Below are 21,225 nucleotides of genomic sequence, written 5' to 3' on the forward strand. Positions count from 1 at the left end.
TTGATAATTCACTTTAAAGAGCAAACTGTCTTTAATGACAAGGCTTAAAAGAGACGACCTTTCTGAACAAAATATGAAAGCTCCGAAGAGACTGCTCTTTTAAGGAAACTATGAATTAAAATGACCTTGTGTTCTGAAACTTTTCTCCGACCATTTTTGATGTTTTGCCTTTCCTTTTTGCTCTCAGAAGGAAAGCTAAAACACCACTGCCTTCTGCGGATGGCGATGCACTTCAATAAGAGGGCTGTTAATTGTTAATTCAAGCTCATAGTTTCTCCTGTCTGCACTTTCTCTGCAGACACCTTTAATGAGCTTGCTCACGACGACAGGCATATGCCCGCTTCTGAGGAGTCTGCTGTTACTAGGTGACATTACAGGATAACGTCTGAATCCAGCAATTTCCCTTGAGTCACAGCCGATTCTTTTGTACAAACCCTGAAGCAAGGCGACCCATTCTCTGCCCCCCCACCCCACCCCACCCCAGGGCCTTTTTTCTCCCTGGTGCCCCCGGATGGCTGCCCTCTGAGGAGCTGATTGTTGAGTGGGGCGGTTGCAAAATCAGGGGTCAGACCCCTGAAAGGGCTTGTGGCTTGGTGACGCAGAAGTGGTAGGACTCAAATAAAACCATGACATGGGCAGATGACGGACGGCTGGCCTCCGTGTTAACCCTTCTCCTGCGCTCGACCCCACGCTGGGTAAACACACGCACGAAGAACCCCGCGCGCCCATGGCTTGCCTTCCGCGCTGGTCCCCAGCGCCTCCTCACCCACCCCAGCAGCCGGTCGCATGCACAGGTGGGTGACTCCGGGGCAGGAGCCAAGAATGACGACTTGAAATGGAACTAAATGAGGTACGTAGGATGAACAATTGATCTTCCACCAGATAAAAGAAGGGATGAAATCTTAGATGATTTTATAATAAGGCACCATGTTTATAACTCATTTCCTGAGCACTTGCTTGTCCTCCCAGGAGCCATTTAGATACCCAGGGCTCAATTCAGGAAGGGATTTTAAACGTGCCAAAGACAATTTTTCCTTCTCTTCCTTTATCAGAGGACATTCACAAAAACATTAGTGTCGGCCATCCAGTCCTATCACACAGAATCAAACTGGCCTAAAGCTTCAGTACGCTGACTCCCAGCCGTATGCGACACGCATCAGAAGGGAAACAGGATCTGGGTAATGTCAAAGGTTCACCACTGTTTGTGATTCATAACCCCTGAAATAAGGAAAAGAAAGAATAGCAGGCAACTTTCCAAAACACCTACTGATATTTACTCATGGAAAACAAATATTCTTGAGTGGGAGTTCCAATTCCAGCAGACAATACAATTCACCAAGCATTTTCACATCAGGCAGCTAATAACCTTACTAATGAAATGTGTTGAGCTTCAACCTGTTTTTCACGGTCTGTAGAGAAGCACTTAAAAATTAATCACGTAGCCTTAATCTTTCCCTTTCGAGCACTAAATCATAGTCTGAGCACCAATTGTCCTCATTTGGTAGGTGGTTTTAATAGCATCTGCTTCGATTTTGCTTTTTCCTGAATATTCTTCAAGCCAGTGCTGTAATTTATCGTAAATGCAAGAAAGACCTGAGCTTTCAAAGGACAGGACCTCTGTTCCTGCAGGAGGTGTCAGGGCAAACGTCACCAGGCAGAGGTGATCTACAGTAGGAAGGTAAGGGTTTTTATTGATGGCCGCCGCAAGGCCCTGGCTTTGGAAGTGGCTTTAAAACCTGTTACTTCCTTATCTCCGCGGCTCAGTTACGGTGCAAGAAAGGGTAATTAATCCTTGGGCAGCAAACAACAGAGATGGGCGTGGGAAAGAGACAAGGATTTTGAAAGAGCGTAAAGAAACGTTCTGCCCTGTCCTGTTACAGTAAAGCGGATGATCATGGCCCTGCCTGCGGTCCAGATTTTTAGAGCGTCTCAAAGGGCCCAGGGCACACACCACAATGCAGACAAAAGAATACAGAGCATCCATCCATTGCAATTCAAAATTTCCTCGGCAAATGGGGCTGACCAATCAGCATAGAACACAGACCAATCAACGCTATCAATCAGCATATTAATGCTGATTGGTCAGCTGGGTGGAGACAAACATCCAATAAGGGGAACACCACCATATTTGCAGGGAGGAAAATGGGACCAATCACGGCTCATCCGCCACCATTTGCCACTGGGCTGCGTGTCCTTGGAAAACACCTCTACGTTTTGAGGCTTTCTTAAGAAGCATCAATTGATACGATAATGAAAACAACCACCATAAAAAGAGAAAGCAACAATAAAACCATAGCTGCTACATAAAATTCTTACACCATTCCGCCTCTGGAGTCCCAGGGGCAGACGAGACCCATGCGTCAACTCCTTAAACTTATATCAGACGACCCAGTGATTTTTAGTCTAAATAAACGAACTGCTTGCTTATGGATGTGATCTCTGACATGACTAAGGTATTTTTCGCCATAGTACAATTTGAGATGGTCAGGATTTTCTAGGGAAAAATACCACGCACATGTCATACTTATTTTGGCAAATGAGGTGCAATAAAAAGTGGAAATAAAATTGATAAGTACAAAATATAATGTTTTAATAATGTATGAACATGAACATGAAAACAACGTAAGCATGTTAAAAATTGTGATACGATACTACAAACGTGATTTTGATCATAGGCCACCGGTAAAATTCTATACAAAAGCATCAACAAGGCATATTATGAGAAATCATTTCTTTCCCCAATATATAGCAATTCTCAGTACACGCTCAAATGCACGCGACTATGGCAATCCGAAATAAAGGAATGTTAAAAAAAATAATAATAACTTAGGCAGACACAAATAAAACCACCCCATAGCGTATGAGTGATGCATGTGTTTATGATCTTAATTACATTTAAGTATTAAAAAATGTCATTGATCTCACACTTTACAATATCCAAATCTTCAAACCTGCTGGAAGAAATCCCCAGTGCAGCCCAGACAGTGACACCCACTGCCCTCGCCCTGTGCTACTCAGGTAAGCCTTCGTGCAGTCACCTGAAAATCAAAACCCTCCGTTAATGATTTTCTCCAGGTTTAATGGGCGTGTCAACAAGAAAACAGGTCCTAACTTGGGAGGAGTTGGATAGCGGTTAAAAAGGATATTTGATATCAAAATTTTATCATTCATGCCCAGAAAAGATCTGATCCCATCTGCACAAGGCAACAGAATCTTCTGGAAAGTGAATGATTCACAAGGTCTTCACTTTTAATCCAATGCCAGATAAGTGCTTCGGCCTTTCACTGCACGAAAAGGGAGGTAGTTCGCGAGCAGGTAAACATAATCTATGCCTGTGATGTCTCTGGGAAGCTGACTAAAAAGGCATCCTTGAGGAGCACACGCTGAGGGCACTGGAGTCACGCTGTTGCCACACCACCGAGACGTTTATCTATTTTGGTCCGGAGAACATCTGCAACAGCGCCAAACCTCCAGGGGATACGGGCCTTTGAAGATGTGGGCTACCACACTAAGATTGCATCATCTCGCTATCTTAAAAGCAAGACAGTCTCCTTAACCCTGCAACTGGCTTCAAGACAATGTCTTGTCAGGACTACGAAGGTGAGGCCCAGACTTGTCAGGCACCTGCAGATTCTCTCGTTTTGTTCTGAGCGTACTGACTAAGCACTCTGATGACAAGAGGTGGGTGGCTTCTCCAAGACAGGCCATTTTGTGTAAAAAAAAAAATCATTTTTTTTTTCAAAACTGATATTATGGGTAAGCATTTTAATAAAGACCCTAATGTCAACCCGGGAGACTCAGGGTGCTAACAGTACAAACTAATCAGAAGGCCTTAGGAGCGTGGGCTGTACCTTCTGCCTTGGTATGTAGTTAGTTCTTCTTGAAGGATGGATGCTCTCTTCTGTAGAAAGTTAACCTAGAAAAAGACACCGTGTATGAGCAGAGGCGAATGCGGCTGAAATGGCAATGTGGTGCAAATAACATGGCTCCCTACATGAAAGGCAGAGGATTTGCTGAATGTCAGTGTTGTACTTTTCACCTTTGATCACATCGCATCCCTCCTGAAAATCCATCCGAGACTAGAGAATCCATTCGAACTCCTTATTGCAGAGCCATTTTGGTCTGGCCCCAGCCCATCCCTGAGGCTCCATCTCTCCTCCCGCCCTCCCCACCATCACCACCTTGTACACCATGTCTTCCGGACTCTTTTGCCCTTTGGCACGGCGCATTTTCTCTCTTTGGAATGCTTGGCTATTTCCCATTTATCCTCCACTGTTTGGTTCAAATGTCACCTCTCCTACTGACTTCCTCGATGCCTCCGCAACCGCTCATCGCATCCTAGACAGAGTCAGGGCCCCTCCGCTCTCTCCCTCCTCCTGTGCTGCATCATTAGGACTTCTTGAACTGCCTTGGGGTTATTTGCTTTCATATCTCTCCCCCAAACCTGAGAGCTCTTCTGGGACGGGGAGGATGTTTCTTCGTCTCTGTCCCCAGCCTCTTTCACGGGGCTGGGTGGGATGCTGGTGTTCACCAGCGTTTAACGAATGAATGAGTGAGGAGAAAGAAAATTGCTGTCTTCTGGAAACTTCAGCCCATTCTGGGGCTTCCCTGAGGTTGGAGAGACAATGTTGGTAGTGGAAAGAGCCTAAGCCAGAGTTAGGCCAGCTTGGGTTCAACTCTTGGCTTGGCCTCTATGGCTCTAGGAAAGTTACTTGAGCTCATGATGCCTCGTCTGTGAAATGGGATCGATGACAGCTGCTTCCCAAGGTTAGGAGGACGTGAAAAGACTAATAGAAGTGGCCTAGGAGCTTAGCATATTCTCTTAAATCAGATCTTTACAGTGTGGTTTGATTGTTTTGGAAGCATAAGTTTCTATATAGTGTTAAAGATACCTATATCAGGTATGAATTCCAAAGCACCTTACACGAGCTAATAGAAATGGTTTGGGGGTAACTTCTACTATGGCTCCATGTAATCAAGAGTCAGCGGTATTTGATCATTTCAGAATTGTTTACTCTTGCCACTTTGGTCTGAACTGAAACCATGGCAACGGTTGATTCCGAAGCCTGGTTAGGCAAGAGAATACAGCTGGCAGAACAGCAAATGTGCTTGCAAGAGAGGAAAGCACACATTCTCTAGATGGGTCCATATCCAAGTGGTCCCCCTTGGTTTTTCTTACTTGTAATATCACCCTGGTCTTAATTCTAGCCAATTGCTCAAATGACCCATGGGACAATTGATAATGTTGACAGATGCGAGGATTACACCCATTCGGCTTCCCTTCCCCCACCCTGCTTTGCAATTGGAATCCCAACAATTTTCAGAACATACACGCACCTGTGCTTTCAAACTAAATTTGCACACTCTCGGGCCTGCGACTCCTCCACGCAGCTGCCAGTTCTGAGGCCCTAACGCAGCTGGCAGCACTCTCTTTCTGGGTCAACATCCAGTTTTAGGAGGCTGAAGTGACTTTTATTACAGGGAAATGATGTGAATGATAACAGAAGCCCTGCAGGTGGCTATCAGATTTCTTTCTTTCCTTCTTTTTTTTCCCTAACCACCCCCCTCCAAGGTGCCAGGTCCTCCGTAGCTGACCCTATGGAAGCTCCCCTACAAAGTTAATGGGTAAACCACACTGCAAGGGGAGCTTTTCATGTAAATAAAGATGACTTAACCCTTTCTACCGTAACACTTTCCTGCAGTACTTATTTTTATAGGCAGGCGCGAACGAGAGCAAAACTCGGCCGGCAGGAGCAAAGCCAACAGTAGCCACAGAATGATGGAATGAACGTTTCATCTTCAGGTAAGAGGCTTTTGATGGAGGGGAATACATACGGGGCGGCTGAAATTTGCTGCCCGCGCTTTGTCCTACACAGTGTAAAAAGCGTGTGTGAATATCATCAAATCGTTTTGGTTCATAAATCAATTTATTGAGCACCTACTGTGTGGCAGGCGCTGCTCTTGGCACAGACAGCCAAGTCCTCCTCCTCTCAAGAAGCCCAGAAAAAAGGATGGTTTCTTTTTTTTTTTTTTTTAAGTTTCTTAAAAGAGACCCGATTTGCAAATGTTTCCTCCTATGCCATGGTTTGTCTCAATTTTTGTTTTTTTTTTTTTTAAGATTTATTTATTTGACAGAGAAAGACAGCCAGCGAGAGAGGGAACACAAGCAGGGGGAGTGGGAGAGGAAGAAGCAGGCTCCTAGCAGAGGAGCCTGATGTGGGGCTCGATCCCAGAATGCCGGGATCACGCCCTGAGTTGAAGGCAGACGCTTTATGACTGCGCCACCCAGGCGCCCCTGTCTCTTCAATTTCTGAATGTTGCCTTTTGAAGTATAATGTTTTAACTTTTAGTAAAGTACGATTCATCTGGTTTTTTCTTCTGCTGCTTGTGCTCTTGGTGTCATAGCTAAAAAAAAAACAACTCCCACCTAGCCCAAGGCACACGGATTCACTCCTTCATCTAAGAAGATCTCAGAGTTTTCTTCGAAGAGTTTTATCGTTTTTTAGCTCTTACATTTAGGTCTATGATCCGTTTTGAATTAACTTGTTGAATTATCTGATTGTCCCAGTGCCTTTCTTTCCATTTTTCCCTCAGTCTTGGGATATTTGGAAACCAAGTGACCAAAAAAATATATAATATAATATAATATAATATAATATAATATAATATAATATAATATATATAATATAATATAATATGTATATATAAAAGATTCCCCTCCTCCCCAGATTCTCAATTCTATTTCATTGACCTCTGTGTCTATGCTTTTGCCAATATCACACTGTCTTGATTATCACAGCCTTGTAGTGAGTTTTGAAATTGGGAAGCATGAGCCCTCCAAATTCATTCTTATTTTTTCAAGCTGGTTTTGGCTACTCTGGGTCCTAGTTATTGCTTTTCATCAGTCTCAGTCATACAAGGATTCTTAGACATACAAAGGGAACATGATTGTTGTAGGGAAAAAGTACGTTTTAGGTTCCTAAGTGTTTTAGAAGTGGGAATGTGCAGATTCTTTGCCATGTTAGGGTCATCAGACTGGCAATATATAAAATATGTTTCTAGAAGTACATGGGGAAAACTGACGTTGGGAGTTGTGAAATAATCCTAAGCACCTAAATTTATATCCATCGCATCTCTCACACTGTATTTCATAAGCTACACCAAGAACTACACATTTCAGCAAGAACTATTTAACCGAATTGTTTGAATACCTTGTCATTATTCTGCTTGGAATTTAAAATGCATCTTGTTACGTCTAACAACCATACGAAACACACCAGAATAAAAATGCTTCTAATTGAACCCTGGTTTCTGTTTCTCTGCCCTTTCACACCATGAGGAATCCCCGATGTGCCAAGTGATGGCATTTGGGGCTTAGTACCAAGAGGAGAAAGGGGGAGGCTATGCTGGAATGTGCACTGTAAATGAGGAAAGGTAACCATAACTGAACTTTTCAATGTCACGGTGCTTGTAAGAAAATCTCATTGAGACAATGAGTTCCAAAACTAGTAAGAAAAACTTAAAAAAAAAAACAAACCCCAAACAACAAACAATTCATCCTGAGTTGTACGTTATATTACGTATGATATTAATTTCTGGCATCAATTCAGAATTAAACTTATTTGTGAGCCTGTTTTCAGGATGTACACACCACCGGAATCCCAAAGAAATGCCTTGATTCTAGTAATTACCTGTGACTTTAGGGAGGAAATGGTGTCTTCCAGCTCTTGTCTTAGAGATGCCGGCATCAACCCTTTGAATTTGGTTTCATATTCTTGTCGTATATAAGTTATCTAAAGTGAAAAAAAAAATGACAGCTTATCAATTTTTCCATGGAAATGGTTGTCTTAAGTTTAAAAAAATAATAATATCTATTTATCACCAAAGTAAGTTTCATCAATAAAGATGAAACGACAGGAAACAGAATTACAAACTGAAAAAGGCACTTGGTCTGCCCTTGCGAGTCTGGGAGAGACAGTGCCAGAAACACTTTTATTTCTTTACAATCCCCAGGAACACAATTTTCAGCATTTGATAAGTGAAACACCTGCCCTCCCCTCACCACTCATGATATACGCACTATGCTAACCTTTCCTTGATCGGGATGTGGATTAAGATCGTGGCACATGTGATTTGAGGACAACTCCTGCTATGTCGTTGCTTTGATGAAGACACTCCCTCCACCTGGCTAGGTACCGGGGCGCTCGCTATAATCCACAGGATGAAGAAGCATCTACGCTGCTGTCTCCACAACACAGGTAGACCAGCGTGTCTTGCCATTGATCGAGGGTCTACAAGCTACTATATTGACTATATTTTTCTATTGTTCGACACTGGCTCTGAAATTTTGAGCTGCTACCCTTTCAAAAGGGACTCCTGTGTGCTGTCTCCCTTGTATCCTTGTTCAGTTGGAGTGTCTGCCCACGATCTGTACGTCTGCAAGACCACTGAGCTGGGTATAATAATGCCCAACCCTACTTCCTTTCCTTTAGGACTTTGGCGACTTTTCTTTTCAATGTCCTCTGGCATCACATGTACCCATGGCAAAGTCTGAAGCCAGGCTGGGTTGTTTTCTGTGTTGAAGGTGACTTTCTTTCTCTGCTTGAATGCCTGTGAGATTTTCTTTCTCCTCGATTCAGGAACTCCACTGGCATATGCTTTGGTATTAACGGTGACCACTTTTCCAGAGACGTTGTGTATGCCCTTTCCATCTTTTCTTGGGGCCATCTTCCCTCAGTTTTAAGTACTTGGGAGGTGAAGGCCCAGCACTTAGGTTCTTCTGTTAATTCTCATAGTTTCTCTTGAACCCTTGTCCCCACCTCACTTTTCATATCTGATGGCCTTCTCCTACTGAAGGCTAGGCCACAGATAGCAGAACACTGTGTGAGCCGACTGCCCTTTGATCACCCTATCACATCACTTTTAAATTCAGTAGGCTGTATTTTCCAACTTTTTTTTTGAGGATCTGGGCATTTCCACTTCCTGTCTACTATTCCTTTGTTTTTATGATTTCAGTGAATCTGAGTAAACTTAAAATGAGCTCTTGGAAAATCTGAAATTACCTCTCTTATGAATGAGACTATTGACCAGGAAAATATTACTACCCTGAATCCTTAAACCCAAATCCTGAATTTAAAAATCATTATACCAAGCAGAATCCTGTTACTTTAATAAAGTCATGGAAAACTTGAATCTGTTTTGCTCTATTCATAAGGTTGATAATGTTACTACCAGCAAACATTCATTGAGTACCTCCAATGTGCCAGATACAATTCTAAGTGCTTTAATAAGTGGTGAATCCTTCCGACAACCCAGTGAGGTAAGCACAGAGAGGCGAGCAAGCCATGACTGGAACTCAAGGAGTCTGTCAAGCATGTATTCTTAGCCACTATGCTCTGCTGTTTCTCAGATAACCTTTCCAAATGCTGAAATGTTTCTTCCACCCCCAAAGGAAAAGGACATCGCAGACACAACTAGTTAGAGAAGTTCCATCCACTATACACTGGTGCTCTCCCCAGTATAACAGGGGCTGAGAAAGGGGGCGGATGTACTGCCATCCTTCCAGACATCCATCTATTCTTTGCTTTTTTTTTTTTTTGATGACTACAAGAACAACAATGACAACAATAATTTATTCCTCATACTTTCCCGTTGGTTTAAAATTTTAATTGAAGATTTATAGATAAGACTAATTTAAAAAATCTCTACAAATGCAATGCACATATTGACCTAAACTAGAAGTTCCATAAATCCCCCACAGATGCACACACTGTAAGGTCCAACCAGTGAAGGCTGAATCTAAGTTTGTCACATGGCAAAATGAGAAAGAGGAAGGAAAGAATTAGCTTATATTCTTTCATATCACTTTCGACTTCTGTTACTATTTTTCTATCCCCACCTCTGACCCATGATGTGTTTGAGGGGGAATAACGAGGGGGTGATAACACTTATCTCTGGACTAATCACAAACTATGAACTGCTAAATACGCCAATCTCCCTTTGTCTTCCTGCCTTTCCACGTCTCTCTTGTCGTCTGAATCTGGTCTTACAACAGGTCAAGAAGCCAGAGGAAGTTGAACTGATCTAAGCAAAGGATTTGATGGATGTACAATTCCTTTTCCTAAGGGAAATGAAGTTTTTACATATAAATCTATCTTATTATTAGGTTTGAATATTAATTTTCATTAGCATATACTGTCCAATTACACTCGCGAGGGCTATATTAGTTTATTAAATGCAGAAGCATTCAAAGACCGTTCTCGTGTAAGTAACTCTGGAAAGGCATTTCCAGGACTATTTTGGCTCATTTCCACCCCACCTCAGCACTCCCACTGCCCTCTAAGAGCACTGTGCATAGTTATCTCCTTTTCCACATTCCTCAACCGCCTCATGCCAAACAGACATCAGTCTCCCCCCTCCCTCTTTCCTTCACCTTCTTCCCTTTAGCAAAGAAAATCAGGAAACGTAGGACATCGTGACAAACAACGACATTCCTGTAATGTAATAAGACCCCTGGACGCTGAGTGGAAATGGCGTATGTGTAACATGGCGCCCACGTGACCAAAGATAGCTGTCTCCGCACCATGGCAACAGACTGCCCACCTTTCTCTCGAAGGCAGAGCACTGCCAATATTTCCTTTAATTTTTAAAAAGGACCATGAAGACTGAGAACATCCATAACTAGAGTTGAGTGTTACCCTCAAGTAAAACTTACATCCCGGGTAACTGGACAAATACTCATTTGCATAAACAAGAGTCTACGGAGCGTGCAACATCTGTGGTTGACTTGAGCCAATAGGATCTCTGGAGAAAGAAATTCAAAGTGCTGTTGCAAAAAGTGAACCTTGGAAACCTTACAATTTCACTGAAAATATGGAAAGACAACGGAAGCATATTTTGTGGTGTTTTTATTGAAAAACACTATCAACTAGTCATGTTGACGTGTCAAAATCATGCCAAATACGTCCCCCTCCTGTGATGGAACAAAACAATAAGATGGAAGCCTGCAGCTTTATACACACAACTTAGGGACGGTGCCTCAGCCACAGGTTATTTTATTGTAAGCTTCGATGCGCCCAAGATGGCATTCACTTCTGAAGAGGTGAGGAAAGGGGAGGCCACGGGGGTTCCTGTGTCACACGCCCCTGCACAGTCATTTGTGATTGTTTTCTGAGGTAAGAGTGAAGCACTTTGGGAAAATGACGGTGCCTGATATTACTTTCCAAAATCCAACGAGCATTTTGGGGGTCAGCTCAGCAGAGGAAAAAGGGAACCAAGTCAGACTTGTACTGATGGCATCTCTGAACTATCTCCCCACTCTTCCGTGTCGCCCCGGGACCATCCCAGTCCGGGATGCCTTCGTCTCGCACCTGACCCACGGCAATACTGGTTATGTTGGTTTTAGTTTTTGACTCAAATTTTCTTAACATTTAAAATCAAAATCAAATCCTTTAATGAGACCAACAGGGTCCTGCACCGTCTGGCCTCTATCTGCCTCGCAGCCCCTGTCACTCACCCGTCCTCTCACTTCCAGACACCAGACTCCTTGGCTTCTTTCCGTCCGCGCACCAGGTGCCTGGATGCCTTTTCCCACAGCAGGCCCGTCTCCTTTTCCTCTGCCTACGTGCCTGTCCGGTGGGGTTCTGCCATCCTCCGTCTAGATCTCAGGGCGTGGGGGCCCGCAGCGCGGTGGTGTCGGGGCTGCTGCGCCGGGAACTAGGCAGGCCCTGGTGTGCGGGCTGCGTCCGGGGCAACCGCCTCGCAGCTTCAGATGAGCTGGAGCCCGCTGCTGTGGCAGGCAACAGCCTTCCTCAGTTTCCTTCTGAGAACGGGGGCCACACCAGCGCTCGCTTTCAAGCTGTGACCCAGTCTCTCGTCATTTAGCTGGCAAGGAGCCCTCTCAGCATTTTTGTCCCCTTTACTCCTGGGACTTCTCTCCCCGCTGCCTCTGCCTGCTGATGGGCTCGGGACCCTGTACTCGCGGCTTTGGCTTCACGCACCAGGCTGGGGTTTTGTTCTGTTTCCAGGTCACACGCAGATGTCCATTCTGCTTTTGACTCTGAATACCTTTTACTTTTTTTTTTTTTTTAAGAGATTTTTAAATTTATTCGTTTGAGAGAGAGAGAGCAAGCTAGAGCATGAGCAGGGGAGTGGGGCAGGGGGAGAGGGAGACTGAGAGGCAGACTCCCCGCTGAGCAGGGACGGGGCTCAAACCCAGGGCCCCGGGATCATGACCTGAGCCGAAGGCAGACACTCAACCAACTGAGCCAGCCAGGCGCCCCCATTTTACTTTTCTCTTTTTGTATTTTCTCTTTTAATACAGTCTTAATACCTCTTAATACAATAAGAACCCAGACTCTGGAGCGGGAAAGTCAGAACTGAATCTGAGTTGGGTCCCTAAACTGCATGCCCTGGGAAGGTTAATTTCTCTGTACCTCAGTTTCTTTATCAGGAAAATGGGAATTATAAATTCTCAAGGCTGCTGTGAGATTAGGTGACTTAATGTATGTAGAAGTTTTACAAGAGTGGCATTTAGTAAATAAATGTTCAATAAATGTTAGTTATCATTACATCATATAATGGAGACTATACATATATATTTCATTACCTTATATTTATGTATATTATGAATTTTATATATATATTGAATTTAGCCAAGCCTCTAGCACTACACTTTTTAACATCTAATTATTTGCAATGCTAGAAATCCTGCTAGCAAATTATTTGCATATATTTGCGATTAACTTGAGGGTTCCATTTAAACCTCTTTTTGCATTTTTTAGTATCTACGGATTGAGAAAGTACATCATGACGAAAAGCTCCTATGAATTCAGAATGAATTTTAAGTGAATTTGTATTTTATAATTAAACTCATCTACATACCTTTGGAAAGCAAGGTTTTGGCTCCTATTATTTATCCTGGCTACCGAGCGTGATTGGGGTATGGATGAGTTTTCTCAGAGCCTTGCCAAGAGCTCTGCTCCACAGGTAGGAATCACTGCTCCATGCTGAATGATTTAAGGAAAGGACCTCAGCTTAAAACTCTCTCCATCCAGCCTGGATTTCTATCGATGTATATGGAAGGGTTGGGGGAAATTATCAGAGGCTTCTTCTCATTGTGGATTCGTGTATTCAGAACTGTGTCCTAACACCTGGCTTAGCTGAACGCTATAAAGCAAATGGAGTTTGACTGTTGAAGAAATTGTAGGGGGTTGGAGATGAGGGAAAGAACAAGAGGTAAATTTGGAGCAGAGTATATATTCTGAGAGAGGGTGAACATGGGTGGGCACTGCAGTGGGGGGTTTGGAGTGAGTGGAGAACATCAAAGAGACGCTGGGCTTCTGAAGGGTGGTGACAGGTGGGTAAGAGGTGGGCAGGAGAGGGACACAGGGAGGGAGGTTACTGGGGGGGATCTGATAGAAGGCGAACAGAAATGCGGGGGATGTTTCTGAGCGACGGGCCTTTGTGCAGCAGAAAGTTTTTGCGTGGGCTTTTTAGGGGAGTGAGTATATAAAACTCAGTGGTTTGATACTGAATTCCATGTGGTTTAAAGAATAAGAATGAAAGAAACTGTAGTAAAAGATGGTGCCAAAATAATGCTCTAGTGCAGCTGAGAAAAAATGCTCTGCCTTCTAAGAAATGTCATTTTTATTGGGGTTAAGGTATTATGCGTTGCCACAGCAACTGCCAAGAGAGATCCTTTTTAAGAAAGGCACTCTGCGGCAGAGCGGGTGGACTTCGATTCTCAAATACAAAGTGAAAATGTACAAGTAACCATAATTTTCTCAACGGTCTTCAGAACGTTCATTTCCCCCCGTCTTCAATATGGTTTTACCTTACGGTTCTTTATTGCAACGGGGGCCCCCTCAGACCAAGGCTGCAGTGTACAGGACCCCCTCGTTTCCTGTACATGGGGACCAGTCTCCACCCCAAGGGAGCAAAGCCTGCTGCAGACGGGACCCTGAGCCTCCCAGCAAAGTGGATGGCTGATGAAGGAAGCAGCCACCAGCCCCTCTAGTGGGAGGAGAGCATGAACTAGTTTCTGAAAAGGGGTATGGTTTTAGGAGGAAGGCACAATTTTCTGGTACTGTGGAGAAGACGGGGGCCTGAGGGTGAAGACAACGGTCCGAACCTAGCACTTCAGTTAGCTTCGGGTGCTCTAAATTCAGGTGCGGGTAGTTGGAAAGGTTCCAGGCTGCACAAAGAAACCTGGGTCTCCTACGTCTATTCATAAGAATCAACATACATAGAAAAGATGGGAAGCAGGTATGATAATCAGGGGCCAGAAAATGACCAATAAACTGCCCAAATATGTCCACGAAGCAAAGACTTAAATACATATCTAATAAGACGACTGAGGTCGTGGCATGAAATAAACATGTGTGAATACTAAAATTCTGGAGGATTGTTGCACATAAGCGGTACCCTTTCCCTCCTGATGTCAAAGAAAAACCTGAAACCCTGTTTCAGATCTCCTATAAACAAATGTGGCCTTTGGAAGTACTCATTTAGAGTTTCACAAGATACATGTAGTGGATATTCGTCTCACCCTCCAGCATTCATTCGAGAGGCTTCTGGTTACTGGAACATACCCCTCCCCCACACTGTCCACCCAAGGTCATTGGGGTGGAATATGTGATAAGGTCTAGCCAATCATCGCATCACATTCCCCTTGTGCTGGGGTCCTTTGGGGCCTGGGTACATGATCCAGGTTGAGGTAACTGGAGTCACCAAGAGTCACAGGACAAGCTCATCCACTAGACTTCGCCCAGGGGATGTCGTTCGGGGGTTGCGACAGCCATCTTGCTACCACAGAGTGAGAGCTGGACTGAGAAGGGAGCCAATCCGGCAAAGAAGAGCTGAGAAGTGGAGAGAGAGAAATTGGGCCCTTTGTCCAGCTGACCTTGAAGTTCACCCTGTCCTTAGATTTTTTAGTTTGGGTTGCATTTTCTGTCACTTGCAACCAAAATAGTCCTGATTGAAACAGGGTAGAACAGGCAAAATATTAACTTGTATCTATGTGTTGCGTCTGTTTGACCAGGGGTCGGCAAACTTAGGCCTACAGGCCAAATCTGGCCCGCCACCTATTTTTGTAAATAAAGCTTTATTGGAACACAGAAACACTCATTTGCTTATCTATTATCCGTGGCTGCTTTAGCATGACAATGGCAGAGCTGAGAGATTTTGACAGAGACCCCATGGCCCGCAGGTTAAGCCTAAGCCATTTTCTCTCTAGCCCTTCACAGGACTTCGGCTGATCCCTGCGCTGGATTGAGAACCACAAGGTGGGGAGTGTGCTTGTTTTGCTGACGGCGGAAGCTCCCACATTCATCTTGGTGCCTGGCATATGGTAGCAACTCAGTAAATATTTGCTGAGTGAATGAATGAATCCAACTTCACAGCACACACGTGTTAGGTCCGTCTTTGTCTTCAGACACCAGGATCTCCAGAATGTCCAGAGTCAACAACTCGCAAAACCTTTCCCGAAATACAAATGGCAGATTCTGTCATCAGGGTCCTGCAGTCTTTAATCAGCGCTGTGGCTACGAATAGTCAGGTTGACTTCAGAGCTGAGGACAACGGAGGCAAACCCCAGGGCCTGCAGGGCTGCTGAAATCTGCCTTGAGGGAGGGGAGTTCGCTTCATCCCTGTTCTGCCCCCTCCTCTAGCTTCTTCCCCCTTTCCTCACAGCCAGACTTTTTATAGGGTCACCACATTAAATGACTCCTGCTTCTTGGTGTGTGTGTGTGTGTGTGTGTGTGTATGTGTGTGTGTGCGTTTCTCCTGAAATTAAATGCTGGCTCCTTTCTCACTGGAATATATTAATTTGGTTTCTATTCCTAGTGTTTTTCTCCTAAACAATACCATTGCTGGAATTTTTCTTCATATACATTTATTTACGGTAGGAACACACCCTTACTTCAAAGATCGGCTGGGAGAAGTCTTAGAGGACTGTGATGCCTGCACCATTTCTGGAGGCAGAGACTGAGAAAGGCTGAATGGGGAGCCTGGGGAGGTACGTGCTGGAGAACGTGGACACGCGGAGGGCCGAGTTTATATGAGTTCAAGGGCAGCGACATTTCCACTTTACTTCGGAAGGTCCAAAAGGGTCTGGAACACTTTGGGGAGGGGTGGTGGTTTTCACCATCCTCCTCTCAGAGACAGAGCGGTCAGCCCTTTCTGGGTGCGGCCAGACTTCGTGCCAAGGTCACGTCCATCAATGAGGACCAAAATCCCAACGAAGACTCCTGAGGCTTTTAATTGACTTTCTTAAATTGAAGACCCAGGAAGCCTTATGGAGAGAGACTGATACTCAGTGTGGTTGGCAGGGGTTTTGGACTCCAGTTGATATTTGCTCTTTGTGCACTGAAGTAAGGTCGGAACACTTGGCATACGGTAAACGCTCAGCGAACATTGTTTTAATGAGTTATTGACTGAACACAGCTATGGTTGGATAGATAGTTGGGACCTTGAAATTATGGAGGGCAGTAAAAGTCATCCCGTCAAGTTTCGATTGAATGTAATAGAAAATAAAGAGAAATCAACACTGACAAACAGCTGCTATGCCAGGCACCGTATCAAGGAACTGATACATAATCTTCCACCTGCTGTTAAGACGCCATTCAACCCTTCCATAAAATCTGAGAGACAGATAATATCGTACCCATTTCACAGATGAAGAAATAGGCCCACAGTGAGTAACTGCTAGACCCAGGGCTGAAGCCAGACATCTAAACCCACACTGTGCCGGGAGGTGGGGGGTGAGGGCCACTGGGGGGTGGGGGGTGAGGAGGATTCCTCTGGAAATATTGTAAAGAAATGTCAGGAGGGGAACAGCCTGGGCCTCGGGGACAGCGGGAGCAGCTGGAGTGATCTAGGAGAGAGAGCGAGCGAGCTCTGGTTCAAAGGCGAGGCATGGGAAGGTCCTATTACAGAAGCTGATGATGACCTAGCTTGTAAAAAATAAAAGTGTGAGGTGACTGAATGAGGATTCAGGCCTCAGCCACGGGCCCAGAAGAGCGCTATCGCTGGAGAGGTGGGGAAATGGGTGGAGGGAGCCTGCCTGTGTGTGGGTGGGAGGGAAGACATGGTTTGGGTTTGCATTTACTTAGTTTGAGGTGCCGGGGAGCTGCTGGTGAGGAGAGGCAGCCGTGCAGCTTATGAGAAAGGCCGGGACTGGATGCCTGAGAGGCCTGGGCCGGAACAGCAAGGTGGAGCCTTAGGAACGGAAGGGCTCTCTGAAGGGGGAAGGGGAGACTAAGAATCCCCCAGGAGCAGAGAGTCACCCACAAGGAGCTCCACCATGCAGGGCGCAGGAGAAGAGGAACAAGAGAAAGGTCAGGAATGGTGGGAGAGGTGGGCTGAAAGGCCGCGGAGTGGGGAGCACAGCCTTGGGTTTCACAGGAAGGGGCAGCTGCAGGGAGGCCAAGGACCGTGGGCATCTTTTGCCTCCCAAGCTGTCACCACGTGTGAAGCAAAGCCATCTCGACCGCGTATCAGTCCTGAGAGATTTGGGTGAACAGCAATGCTACGCGTAAGAGTTTAGGGCGGAAGTAGTGTGTTGGTAAATACGGCATTTCCTATTTTAAAGCAAAAGTTACAGTAGGAGTACCCACGTCTACCCTTCAGTTAACTATCACCCCAAATATCTGATCTAGTCTGAGATTTCTGACCTGGGTTGAAGGCATTTTTCAAAAGAGGCAAGCTATGACTGCTCTTTCTTTTCTGCATATTTAAACTCTTGACAATAATAAATAAGCTAAATCTCTCCCTCAGAGTACCAATTACCTCCTCATGTTGGAGAAGGCATGTCTCGCCAGATGTGGCGTCCTATACAAAGCACAGAATAGGCATACAAAGGCGGCCCCTGCCCCACCGGTGCGCCCGGGATTTACTGAGGCGGTTCCAATTAACCGTAATGAGGATTTTGTGCATGAATCCCTTACCTCCCAACTAATGGGAGCAGAGACCCCACAACCTCACGGCAGAAAATTTCAAAACACCATTGTGAACAGTCACTGACTAAATTCACGAGTTGTTCACCTTTACACAGCAGAGATAAAAGGAATGTTCATTCAATTAAAAGTTAGGGAACGTGCAGTTATCCAAAGGCTCCATTCAGGCTTTCTGAATGACAACGGTCGGGATGTGGATCTGGCCAACGCTTATGGGTGATGACTCCGCATAGCTCCGCGCGCAGGAGCAAACGGTTTTCGTCCCCCAGAAGCTTACACATTTGACATCAGACATGTAAAAAGGAGCTACATAAAAACACAACTGAAGCGTAACAGGCCAAGGAAGGGAATCGGAGATTGATTACTTCTAAGTGGGATAATGGGAGCCTTTAGAGAGGTGATGAGATTTGACGGGGGCTGTGGAATGAGTAGGAACTTTCTGGATGGAGGAGAGGGAAGAGCGGCAAGCATGCAGGTGAACGTGTGTGGCATGCTTCGGGACTGCCAAGTGGTCAGGTGTGGACGGGGGTCGTGCGGTGGCCAGGGGACGAAGGACACAGGTAGAGACTGCTTCTAGTTGGTTTTTTTCCCCTCAACTGCTTATCCACACTGTTGCCAAAATGCAGATCTGACCATGTTGCCCCCCCCACCATCATGAAAGCTCTTCAGTGACTTTTTTTTTTAACCTATAGACTAAGGACAACCTTGTTGGCATGGATCACCTAAGAACCTTCTCAGCTGATCTTACTTTCTAGGACACCTTGAGCTCCAGTGAGGACCTGCGTTCCCCCCGCCCCAAATCCCATACCTTTTCATGCCTTATGCCTTCACGCATGTTGTTCGGTGCTCTCTCCTCCTCTTGACCAGCTAGAGTGCTACTCACTGTTCTCGCAGAGACCTTCTCTCTGGGACACCTTTCCTTAGTCATCCGGTCAGGCTGACCGCTCCCTCCTCTAATATGCTTCCAAGGGTGAAGCATCTAGCACTTACGGTTGTTGTGATGGCGGTCATCATCACCAGCCTCGACAGCTGACAATCACTAAGTGTTTTCTATGTATTACGTACCACGCTGCATCCTTCTGCATATATTATATTTTATTTACTCTCTCTATCAATTCCATGTGGTACCTTTATGGCTATTTACATATGAAGAAATAAGCTGAGAGAGGTTCCTATCTTATTCACAGCCACAGAGCTAGTTGGCAGGTGCGCTAGGACCCGTATCTAGGTCTTCCGTACCCCAGAGCCTCTGTTTTACTTCATTGTCACAGGATAATCATTTATGCATTGTTTTGTCCTCTTAGACTGTGGGTCCCCTAGGATAGGTTCTAGGTTTTACTGGAGATCAATGCTATTTAAAAAGTAAGATTACATCATTATTGAGCTGAAGTTTGAAAACATTACAAGGATTGTTTTTGCCAACATAAAGGCATTTTTGCCAGCCTCTTATGTAGGCTGGAGTTTGCACGAAGCAGAACATCGCCGACCACATACATCTGGGCTCTACACCTGCTCCTGGTCTGATGCAGAAATGGCCCAAGAGCAGCGCACGTCCAGTGCGAGAGAGACTGCGGTTTCTGTTTCACAAATCAGACACTCTGGTAGGAATATTAACTTGGCTTGGTCTACTGGGACGTATGCGAAAGTAAAATTTCTGTTAGAAACAGTTACATTAAAGTATCTTTTAAAAACTTGGGTACGTTGTTTCTGTCTTCAATAAAACCCGCACAACCCCAAGAAACTGTGGGGAGATTAGCAGGACGTTAGATTGAGCAAGAGGCTTCCTCTTCTAATCTTTTTTTCGTTATTATTTTCACTAGTGTGCTTTTCCAGGAATGTCTCGGCGCATTCTTTATAAAACTGTTGCCCAGATCTTTTTTTAAAACACATCAAACCAACAAAGGTCAAGTAAAGAGCAGGAAGATTTTGTTCTTGCAGTTGAAGACATTTCTTTAATATTAAAAATGTACTGAATCTAGAAACATTCTGATGATGTCTGAAAAGAATTCACAGCGGAGAAGTCAAGACACAAAGGAAAAAGCGCTAGACAACCGTTGCTGGCTGAGGGATCCTCGTCGGGACAGCTTTCTTCGTTACTTCAAGGACAGAGAAAAATCACTATCGAAAATTAGAAAAAAAATTCCCTAAACATTAGGTGCTGATATTATGACTAATGTTATTTTTCATGCTTATTGGCCTTCAAGGTAAAATACATCACAGCAAGCATTTCAACTACCTCATTTATATGTGAAAACAAACAGGAAGAGTGTCTTTTCTAATTCAGATTGAATTCTAGAGCTTTTGTTTCTGCTACTTATTTCCAAGCATTGGAGGCCACTGTAAGATCTTTCTGTGTGGCTCGCGTGCCCAAGTGGGTTGCTCAGAACTCCACAAACGTTTCACTCCCTGCTTTATCCTGTACATAAATTTAAAACCAATGGTGGCAGCAGAAAGTCTGAGAGTTGGGGAATAAGGATACCATTTACCTTGCATCATGCTAACATTTTCTTTCCCAGTCTCGAGAAAATCTTTTTGTGATAGATTTTCTTTGAGAAAATGAATCTTGCTTCCTCCTGGCCTTAAGAAGATTTTATTTTATTTTATTTTTATTTTTTAAAGGAAATTTTAAATAGACAGGTGGGCTTATATGACCATTGTCATGTTCAGTGATCTTGGAAAAATAAGGGTGGTTGACTCAAACTTAGGTTAATATGTAATTTACATGTCCCGTAAGGCAGAGCACATGTTGATGGAATGAGCACTTTCAGAAGAGTCCACTGAAATTTTTAATTTCATCTACCCAGCTGGCTCAGCTGTGTTGTTGGCCAAAAGTCATAACCAGAAGCAGCCTGGGGGAGAGGCGGGTAGCCACCCAATATTAGCATTAGGTGCAAAGTATCAAAGGATGGCTAGTCTTGGGCACAGGGGCCTTTAAAACCACTGTCTCAGGATTTCTGGGCCAACCTTTACGGTTTCATTCAAACGATTCCATGCCAATGGGACGTAGAGCCTGGTGGGTAGTCAGCTGGGAATCCACTAGGCTCAGACCAGCTGCCTCAAGGAAGCCGCGCCCCCAGTGTGCTGAGGACTGGACCCAGACATCGCGCACCGGGCCCTACCTCTCCGCCTCTCCTCTTCAGTGCTGAACCCCTCATCTATGCTCAGTGAGGAACACAGAGGAAGAATCCAACCCTGTCTCCAAGGAGTTTCCAATTTTGTTGGGAAACCAAATTAGCCCACAAACATGACACATTTAGCTCTGGGGAAACTG

General features: G+C 44.8%; 1 protein-coding gene across 11 annotated transcripts in view; it reads right to left on the reverse strand.

The window, feature by feature from the left end:
- The window catches only part of CEP112 (centrosomal protein 112), a 437,573-nt gene that overhangs the window by 49,581 nt on the left and 366,767 nt on the right, over nt 1-21,225 (reverse strand). For 9 of the 11 annotated variants that reach the window (XM_087854195.1, XM_045813972.2, XM_087854196.1 and 6 more), the window contains 2 exons: nt 7,692-7,793; nt 3,852-3,916 (listed from right to left, as the gene is read on the reverse strand). In XM_087854195.1, coding sequence (XP_087710321.1) covers nt 3,852-3,916; nt 7,692-7,793 — 167 coding nt within the window. Of the gene's footprint in view, nt 1-2,565; nt 3,917-7,691; nt 7,794-21,225 lie in introns of those variants that run through there. The other 2 variants (XM_045813971.2, XM_045813970.2) reach the window with 2 other exon arrangements.

The sequence above is a fragment of the Ursus americanus genome, chromosome 23, assembly GCF_024610735.1.
Source record: "Ursus americanus isolate L20-20 chromosome 23, mUrsAme1.1.p, whole genome shotgun sequence".
NCBI lineage: Eukaryota > Metazoa > Chordata > Mammalia > Carnivora > Ursidae > Ursus > Ursus americanus.